The 10,498-nt window shown below is 40.4% G+C and overlaps 2 protein-coding genes across 2 annotated transcripts; one reads left to right on the forward strand and one right to left on the reverse strand.

Annotated features, from left to right (window-relative positions):
- Positions 1–689: 689 nt before the first annotated feature.
- Positions 690–3,680, reverse strand: mrm3a (mitochondrial rRNA methyltransferase 3a; the record flags this gene model as incomplete). The annotated part of the gene is made up of 4 exons (XM_083772910.1): positions 690–1,828; positions 1,922–2,083; positions 2,172–2,416; positions 3,013–3,680. The coding sequence occupies 4 exons, from the start codon at positions 3,678–3,680 to the stop codon at positions 1,254–1,256; spliced, it is 1,650 nt and encodes a 549-aa protein (XP_083629036.1). The 3' UTR covers positions 690–1,253.
- Positions 3,681–4,441: 761 nt separating this feature from the next.
- On the forward strand, positions 4,442–8,670 carry glod4 (glyoxalase domain containing 4). The gene is made up of 9 exons (XM_083773078.1): positions 4,442–4,704; positions 5,025–5,074; positions 5,216–5,336; positions 5,455–5,599; positions 6,322–6,458; positions 6,751–6,837; positions 6,987–7,100; positions 8,086–8,172; positions 8,250–8,670. The coding sequence occupies exons 1-9, from the start codon at positions 4,615–4,617 to the stop codon at positions 8,313–8,315; spliced, it is 897 nt and encodes a 298-aa protein (XP_083629204.1). The 5' UTR covers positions 4,442–4,614; the 3' UTR covers positions 8,316–8,670.
- The last annotated feature ends 1,828 nt before the right edge of the window (positions 8,671–10,498 follow it).

Here is a 10,498-nt window from a genome sequence, read left to right on the forward strand (position 1 = left end):
CTTTTCATGTAAAATTACTTAATTTCTGTGCAACAACTTTAAACATGCATTCATGTCTAAACCTAGCTCGAGTTAACATGTAAAAAAAGGTTTTCTTTGATGGCATCTTAGCATGACAGTGCAGAAATCACCTGGGCACAGTCATAGACACACCAGTGTTGTTTTCGTCGACTAAAACTAAGACGAAAAATGTTCGTCGACTACCTATTTTCACTGACAAAAACAAATGGAAACTAAATGAAAACTAAGCTACGATGACTAAAACTAAGACTAAATATACTGACAATTTCGTCGACAAATAAAAATTAGACTAAAATGTTAGGAAGGGACTAGTGGACGAGATCCAGTATAAGTCATTTTACACTTGGTTGCATGCTGAAAATAGCCGATCTACAAGCTCACAATGCGTCACAACGCGACGCGTTGTGAGCTTGTATAGATCGGCTATTTTCAGCAAGTGTAAAAATAAAATTGCGACGGCATCAAGACCCGCCAAAATACATTTTAGTCGACTAAATCAACTGTATATTTAGTCGACTAAAATCTTATGACATTTAGTCGACTAAAACTAGACTAACACTAAGACATTCCAGGTGACTAAAATGTGACTAAAACTAAATGAAGATTCAGTCCAAAGACTATGACTAAACTAAAATAGAAATTTGCTGCCAAAAACAACACTGAGACACACAGCTCCCCTCTGCAGGCCTCTACTACTGAAAGTGACTGCATGGAGTCCCTCATTTATCTCCAAAAGCACGTGAATATGATTACAGCTCACATTTCATATCACACACTAGCCCCCCTTTTTTTGAAAATCGATACATATCGTCGGGATATAATATAGATATATCGTTACATGCCTACAAGGTGGAAAGCATTGTTTATATTTTGGTGTACCACAGATTATACATCCATTCACAAGTAGTACAATATACCCATTCGTTTTACTAGCATTCCCACACCATATTCATATGGTTCTTCCAAGCCACACTGGCAGGAGTTTTGAGAGACATAATGTGGCAAATATGCAGACTGGAAATTTCACAGTAAGATCATTTTGCCAAGAAATTAACAAACCAGTTCTGCTCATTTAAAAAGTCATGGTTTCATTAAAACAGAATTGAAATGAAATCAATCTATTTAATTCAATCTGGCATGAAAGGATTTATTTTTAATGTATCTTTGCAGGAAAAAACGAACAGAAGAAATTACAGTTTTTTTCCAGGGATTACAGCAACTGTCTGCAGTCTTTAGATTGACCTTGTTTTTACAGATTTCTCCATTACATGTAATAGCTGTCTCCTGCCCTCAAACAACAAGATGCTGGCTGCCATAGCTGCATTCAAACTGTCCACCTCAGGAACTACAGGAATAAATAGTCTTTGACCATCTGTTTTCCCAGCTAACTGAACTGCTTCCAGGCTCAATCCATTCGTCTCGCCACCAATCACGAGAGCGGAGGGGCTTTTGGCCCAGTCCTCATGGTACAACATGGTATCCAATTTTGGAAATGAACGTAGCATGTCTTCATAATCAGAGTCAGAGTCATAGTCTTCATACTGCCTGTTTTTGTAATTAGAGTTGGTGCTTACCCAGCCATAATCCCCTGCCTTCAAGTTCAAGGGTTTGTTGGAAATTGTGGCTTGTGTATCTGCTGCTAATGTAGCCCTCTCGACTCCACAGCAGTTATCAGCCACATGGACAGTCACCTGTTTTGGGAGTCGCTTTTCAACATCTTCCCAGTCCAGGCTAGGGTAGATTGGAACTCGGAAATGGGCACCCATCGCTGCACGCAGCACTTTAGGCTCCCATGCATCCACACAGCCTGAAAGATATGGCAAAGTACTAAATAGCTAAAACATTCATATCAGGTGAGCTGTTGATTTGACATTAGAACCAGTTGTTTTACTTAACCTACCCTTGGTGAGCAGAACATCCTGGCACCCAGCAGCTGCAGCACATCGCAGAATTGTCCCTAGGTTGCCTGGGTCTCTGATGTTGTCACATATCAGGGACAATGGTACCGAATGGCTTGTCAAAGGGAATTTCAGCCGTGAAGGGTCTGGACGAGCAAATATGGCTAAAAGAAGAAGAAAGGCTTTGGAATGGAGTTCAGTAAAAATACAATGCATGGAAGTGAACAATACAATTACATTTGGCCATATTACCTATTACCCCTTGTGGAGCCACAAGATCAGACCAGATCTTTATGTCTTCAAATTTGACTTTGACAAGTGTGGCCCTCTTCATCTTATCTAGTGGTAGCTCATATAGCTGTTCCACTTTGCTGAAGAACACCATCTGCGGGTTGGCTCCAGTCTCAAGGGCATCACAGATCAAACGTGTTCCCTCTAGCAGGATTTTACCCTGTTGTTCCCGAAATGTCCTGGAACGGGCAACACTCACCACCCTCCTGAAGATGACAGACAGGTTAAGCACTTAAATGCATTCAATATAGATTACAGTCAAATCATCAGTGTTAGATCTATCAGTGGTATTCATTGTTTCTTTTTGGTTACATATTTGGTTACATTTCTACACAAATGGGGAGAGAGATGGGGGAAGACTCCTGAGTTTGTCAGGATCGGGACTCGAACCCACGGCACACTGTATTACCAGCCAAGGTGCATGGCCATTTATATACCCTTTAAAATTTTAAGATGCAATCTAGAATATGTGTGTGTGTGTGTGTGTGTGTGTGTGTGTGTGTGTGTGTGTGTGTGTGTGTGTGTGTGTGTGTGTGTGTGTGTGTGTGTGTGTGTGTGTGTGTGTGTGTGTGACTGTGTACAATTTGGATTGGATTTGGATGAGTGTGGTAGGAAGAGGAATTTGGTCATTTGGTCGATTAACACCAATGCCGGTTTTACTGTGATTGATTTAATAAATTATCAGATGCAGAAAAAAGCACAGGAAAGTATACTTCAATTCAATGTCTGCTAAGCAAACGATTAATGGTATACAATTACAAATACAGTAGGCCTACTAAGCGCAAAAACGGTTAGAACTTACGACAGCCTTTTATCCCCAGGCAAAGCCCTTTCGAAACGGAGTCCTTCGACTTCGTCATTTGTGATGACTTGTGAATCTGATACTTTAGCTGCACGTCCTTGTGCTCCACTGCCACTTCTCTCCTGTGTCCCAGACTTGGAGGAGACATTGTTGCCACTTCTCTCCTGTGTCCCAGACTTGGAGGAGACATTGTTGCCACTTCTCTCCTGTGTCCCAGACATGGAGACATTGTTGCCACTTCTCTCCCGTGTCCCAGACTTGGAGACATTGTTGCCACTTCTCTCCTGTGTCCCGGAGACATTGATGCCACTTCCCCGTGACTGGGCGAAGATACTTTGATGTGCAACTGTCTGCGAGGCATTGTTGCCACTTCTCTCCTGTGTCCCAGTGGAGACATTGTTGCCACTTCCCCGTGACTGGGATTGGGTGAAGGCACTTTGATGATCAGCATTCTTCTTGAAGTTCTTGACCTCCTTGATGCTGCTGTGTACAATTGTCTGCGGTTGGAGTTTATCTTTCTTGCTGTCAGGAAACAGTATTTTCACAGGTTTCCTTCTCAACCCACGCACGTACCTCTTTGCTTCCACAGCGTGATTGCTCCTTATCTTGAGTAACACATTTCGTTCTAATGAGAGTAGGGTAAACATGCTTCTCATGTAAGCCGCCATCTTTGATTGACGATTTTTCTCTCTACTTCTTCATGGAAACGGTCTCGTGCTGCTATACCGCCCCCACTGTACTGAGTGTGCAAACTGCAAATGTTTAATATGATAGGCATACATTTTATTTAGTAATCAAAAGTGACTGGTTTGTACTTTGTAGGACCCGCAGTTGTGTCCGATACGAATTTAAACCGAGATGTCAACCCTGGTGATTATGAAAGTATGGATCTAAAGAGCGCAATGCATCTATAGAGACCATATTTGGGTTGTAACTTAAAAGTTTCTGGACTTTCTCTTCTGGTGGGTGCTGGAGGTCGATGATCTGATTCCAGAAGGTCAATAGATATTTAGTTTTCCTCCGAGGTTGAAAACTTGGTATTCACGCGGTTAGCTATTTATAAGTGGTTCGCTGACCTCAGGGGGACGACTGTCTAGGCCACCCTAAATTTCATTCCTTTTTGTTTTCAGTGACGGCCAACCTTTATATAACTTAGCTGGATCTCCGTATATCATGGAGTTTGCATTAGCATGATGTCATGAGTCATGACTCATGATGACATTGTCATGTCTCTGCCGGTCGTGATGTCACTGACCGATAAATACACCTTTTGACGTTAATAGTAAAAGGTTTTGCAGTCACAAATAACTGCACTGACTGTACTAGTGGTGAGCTGAGCACAGATACATCGATATTCAAGGATGCTCAATCGTACGTTTCTGTTTCTGCCCGTGTCGTGCAGAAATCAGTGACCTGTAGAGTTGTGTGACTCGACAAATTCATGTTCTTTCACCAGAGGAGTCAACAGATTTTCTCTAGTAAGTTGCTATACCGAAATTGCAGAACAGCGCCCTGTGGAGTCACACAATTATATAGGTGACATATTTCGATGAATCTGCGATAGTAAGCGGAATCAAACTACCGGTAGTTGATGAGAGGGCTATGGCTTTGCGAAGAGCATTGCATTTCGTTTTTAAAGTTGGCGACAGAAGCAAAACAGCCACCTTTTACCGAGATGTACTTGGCATGAAGGTAAATGTCCCAAGTGGACAGATAACATTATTTAGGCTACCCGCCTACCCCTCATATGAGTTAATAATGTTAATATGCATATGGACATATATGTCTCATTGATGGTTAGCTTAAACACTTAGCTTATGACTCGTATCATATCATATTTGCAAAATGCCACATTGTTAATGTTTTCATAGCGTAGGCTACAACAAGATTGGCAGGTTGTTGCATGGTATTGTAGGCTATACACTACAATAGGCTACAAATTAATTATAAATGTGGACAGTATGAATTATGAATTGAGTTATTTTTAATTGCCCCTTATTAAACCATTTCAGATTTTACGCCATGAGGAGTTTGAAGAAGGATGCAAAGCAGCCTGTAATGGGTAAACTAGCTATGATTGATCATGATCACTGAGCTGAATGCAAAATTAAAGTCTGGGTACCGCAAGGGTATATGATCAGCTGTAACAGACTTGTGAATGTGAATTAAATACTTATTTTGTCTGGTCATGTCTGTAATGCAGTCCTTATGATGGAAAATGGAGTAAGACAATGGTTGGTTTTGGGGCTGAGGATGACCATTTTGTTGCTGAACTGACATATAATTATGGAGTGGGAGAGTATCGTCTTGGCAATGATTTCATGGTGAGTATATAGCTATACTGTACAGGAAATGTAATGTTACAATACACGACACACCAGTGGTATGCAAAGTGTTGTCCAAGTCATCTACAAAAAAAGGATCTGACATTTCTTCTTTCAGGGGCTTACTTTACAATCAAGTCAAGCTGTAAGCAATGCTAAGACATTAGGTTGGCCTCTCACTGAAGTAGGAGAAGGACTCTATCTGACTGAAGCACCGGGAGGATATCGCTTCTATCTGGTTGACAAAGAACAGCCTCCTAATGGTGAGTCTTGGGAAATTTATGTTGTGAAATAAACTGAATAAGTGTCAGACTCAACACCAGAAATATCCATATTACAGCATTACTGAGATTGCTACAAGTCAGTTCAAGCAATCAAGACATATTATGTGCCTTAAAAAGAGGGACACTGTCCCTGACCCAGTTTGCAGAATATGCCCCAGTTTAAGAATACTGTCATTTTTTTCAGGTCTCCAAACTCTCCATTCTAATTTGTGCTGTTTGCAGGACGCAATAGATTATTCACTTATTATTATGTATTTATAAACTGAAGACTCCCCATCTTCCAGCACAGTCTTGAAACTCACCTCTTCAATTATGAATACATTTATACCAGTACTTATTGGTTGCCTATTGTATTTAGGTATATGCTACTTGTGTTGTCCAGATGTATGTTGGTTACTTCTCTACTGATGCTAAGATGTGCTGTTTGCTTGTCCACATATGCTAAATAATGGTATTGCATTTAGATAGTATGTTATTTAGATAATATACCGGTAGGTTGGATCTCTATACCTGCTATCCTAGTTACTTTGTAGCATTTAATTGGCACTCTGTTTACTTGACCACCTACCCTGTTATTACAGTTTCTATTCCTCTGATTTTACACTTTGTTCTCTGGAAAAGAGCATCTGCTAAATAATATGTCAGGATTTCTATTCTGATTGTTATATGTTGAATAGCTCTCTCTCTTGTCCTGTTTCCAGACCCAGTGCAAAAGGTTTGTCTCGCAGTGTCAGATCTCCAGAAATCCACACACTACTGGGCTTCCCTTTTGGGAATGAAGGTAATGGATATGAATGATGAGAAGAAAACAGTGCTGATGGGATTTTCAGACAGTCAGGTGAGTCAAAAGTCAAAATAGTCACCCGATACCTAGAACTACCTAGAAATCATCCCATTGCAAGGCGCTGTTATTACCTCCTGTCTACATGTCGAAGTGTCCTTGGGCAAGACACTGAACCCCAAATTGCTCCTGATGTGCTGGTTGGTACCTTGCATGGCTTCCGCCGCAATCGGTGTATGAATGTGTGTGTGAATGGGTGAATGTAATGCACACTCTATGTAAAGCGCCTTGGATAAAGGTGCTATGTACTATTTACCTTTTTTTTGCGTGCATGCTTTATTTTATGCAGTGCAAGCTAGAGCTCCAAGATATTGGTGAGACTGTTGATCATGGAACAGCTTTTGGAAGAATCGCATTCTCTTGTCCACGAGAGCAGGTAAGATTAGATCATATCTTACAAAGTAATTACGATTAGGAACTAGAAAGGCACAATTCTGGGAAATTGCAAGTGTGGCTACACCGACAATTTCAAGCTTGCACAAATACAGTATCATGATGATGATGATGATGAACTACATTTCTTAGATGCCAGGCCTTGAGGCTGTGATGAAAAAGGAGAATCAGAAAATCCTGACACCATTAGTCAGCTTGGATACCCCAGGAAAGGCTACAGTAGAAGTGGTTATTTTGGCTGACCCAGTAAGTGGATTAACTAATGCTGTAATTACCTATAGCGTTTTGATTGATTGAAGTATGTATTAACAGTTTGCAGAATTACAGTACAGTACGACACCATAAAGCATTACACTTGTTTACAAGAAGGTCCACCATTTTCACAACATTTAGAGATGTACAAATATACGTCTCTAGTGTGTGTGTGTGTGTGTGTGTGTGTGTGTGTGTGTGTGTGTGTGTGTGTGTGTGTGTGTGTGTGTGTGTTTACATTTTCTTTATTTTCAAATAAGCAGACGAAAGAAAATCACATTCAACATTATAACATGTCAAAACAAGGCAAAACTGCCTAATACTACAGAAAAACAAAATCGGCAAAAGATTTCATGAAAGCAAGTTTCTCTATTAACTACAAATTACAATGTCCATATTTTCTCATCATACAATCAACTTCTCTGACTAGTGTCCTCGTCAGTGCTGTGTTCTAAATACAGTATTAATAATGGGACCCCATATCTTTTTTTAAAGACAATTAGTTCCAAAGGACATAATAGAAAGCTCTTTCAACCATTTACCATTATTGGGCCAGATTCATTTTCAAGCGTGTAAATAAAGTGCGCAATGAGAGCGTATTAATCCGTCATTCACCAAAAGTTGCGTAATGGCTTAATTTGTGCGGATCGCGGCTTTCCCAAGCGATTTGCCTGGTGTCGCCTGGTATAATTGAACATCTACGCTCATTCCATGTCAACTCTAGTACACAACGCAACTCTAGTTAATTTATTGATTTAAGTAGCCTACGTTCAAGCTCAGGACCAAGGCTACTTGGCAATTATATTATAAAAGCCCTTTCTATTGAACAATTGCACACTCGCCTTTGCAGAGGTAAAAAAGTTGTTTTTTTTTTGTTTTTTTTATCAGAGCTGCATTGATTAATGGGGGGAAGACTGTCCTTTGGATTACTATCATATCACTGTTGTATATAAAGTTAATTGTGAAATGTTTGGTGTAGGACGGCCATGAGATTTGCTTTGTGGGAGATGAGGCTTTCAGGCAGCTATCCATGCTGGATACCAATGGAAATGCTTTGCTCGATAAGGTTGGTATTTCTCCAGTAGTTTTCTATATTGAAAAATGTAGCATGAATTTTCACTTTGCTGTTCTCTATTTTTGTAGGCAATGGCGGAGGATAAAAGTGATGAGTGGTTTGCCAAACACAATAGGCAGAAAGCTGCTGCATGATGTTGCTTCACTCAAAATCTGTCCACCACTGTGCTTTAGTTTACATACAAGACGTTCAAGGAACCTGTTTGAAGACTTCTTTAATTGTATAATTATTACTATGTATGTGACTAACTAACTGTATATTCTCATTGAAGAACGGTATGGACAATTGCACTTGATAGTAGTGGGTAAATGGACCACATTTAGCATTTTAAGAGAACCAAGAGACCATGCTGTTATCAAACAGACATAAAGCATTGTTTTTCAGTAAATTGTTTTAGTTGTACTACTGCTTTGGAAAACTGTTAAACTCATTCCTTTGATGGAAACATAATTTGTCTAATCTAACCTTTCTGTTAAATAAAGTAGCAAGTTATCTAAAGTTGACCTACATTTCATGTCGCTCACTGTGGATTGAAAGTGAGCTGGGGATTTCTACTGTCATAATAATTGACGGCACAATTCATGGTTGAAACCGAACGTTGATGGATTCTCAAATACATCACACACCCTGATGCCAGTGTGCTGCTACTGCTGACCAAGGATCAGATTATGGGGGGCAAAAGTTGCACTTGAGCTGTGCCATTGCCAGCTGAGTAGTCTTAAAGGACCCTACAGGAGGGTTTTTTTGTACTGTATAAGCTGAGGGGCCTGCATATTCGAGCATTAACTTATGTAGCCTACATATAGTAATTGGTAATTGCCCGAATGTATTATTTATTTATTCCATACAAACCTTTTAGGGTCCCTGTGAAGTCATGTGGGTCAATACATCATCATACTGTAGCCTACTTATGCAAGACTCAAAGCTTAAATTGCCCAGAATTGGGCCTTTCTAGTAATAAATTGTCATCAATCCTTGTCGTGGCCCAAGGCTGCCCCTTGACTGGTCCTCAAGTCCTCATGACTTTTTTGAGTTATCCTTTTAGAGTAGAAGTAGACCAAGTGTATGACCACTCGTGAGTCGTGCTGTTTCTATTTCTCTAATAAAGGGCACTTTTTCTAGTTAAAGGTATATTCAGTGATTTCACTCAAAAAACCTTAGGTTTCGTTTTTGGCTGTGGGACCCAGCCTTTCGTCCAATCAGGATAGAGAGTCAAAAACGAAACCTAAGGTTTTTTGACCCCCAGGGGTTAACTGGGGACAGGGAGGAACTCCTTATATGGCCAGCACACTCTATAGTAGGGAGGATTATCACAACAAAACAAAAAAATAAGTGATATTTGAATTAAGTGAAATCACTGAATATACCTTTAATTTCTGCATCTCTTAGGGCCCATTTAACCATATAATGCATTTGGATGGCAAAAATGGCAGATCTGCAATGTGTCTTGAATGAGATGTGCTGTGAGTTTGCATATCTGCTATTTTCCAGCATAGGACCGTTGCACAGTGAAGTATAAACAATATCTTAAACCCAAGCCTAGCCATGGTTCATGACTCTCGTATTCATACGAGTCATGAAGAAACTTCACCCTGTTTTTGGCGAACGCTACATTTACAAAGAATTAAAATATATAAACATTCGCATTTCAAATATAAAGTACTCACAATTTGTCCCACGGGTGCTAGTTAGTTACAGCTCCAGCGATTAGAATTTCTGCATCCCGCGTTGTTTAATAAAAAGCATTTTTATCCGATCTGTTATTTTGCCATTGGCTTTCAACTACGCGCCCCTATCGGTCGAGAGGAGGGTGGCACTCGGTGTGTTCGATATAGGTACGCTGACCGCCCTGCCAATACAGACTAATAGGCGAGTGCGCTCCCGGTGTGCAACTGTGGTTTTCCCAAACGAACCCCGTTTGAAAAAAGTAGCCGGGGAGCTCGGATAAAAATGCTTTTTATTAAACAACGCGGGACGCAGCAATTCTAATCGCTGGCGCTGCTACTAACTAACACCCGTGGGACAAATTGTGAGTACTTTATATTTGAAATCTGAATGTTTATATATACGGAAATCTTGTAAATGCAGCGAGCGCCAAAAACAGGGCAAAGTTTCTGCATGACTGTCATGATAATCATCATGGCAGTCATGTTTCAGGGCTAACCCAAGCCGTGCATATCCATATCCTACAACAGGCCAAGTTGCGTCTCACACACACACACACACACACACACGCGCGCACAAACCCAAACGAACATGTTTAAATTACTCCTAAACATTTTGCCAAACATCACACTCTCCTATCCTCCATGGTGGA

Source organism: Protomyctophum parallelum (genome assembly GCF_964188405.1).
Source record: "Protomyctophum parallelum genome assembly, chromosome: 9".
In the NCBI taxonomy this organism is placed as follows: Eukaryota; Metazoa; Chordata; class Actinopteri; order Myctophiformes; family Myctophidae; genus Protomyctophum; species Protomyctophum parallelum.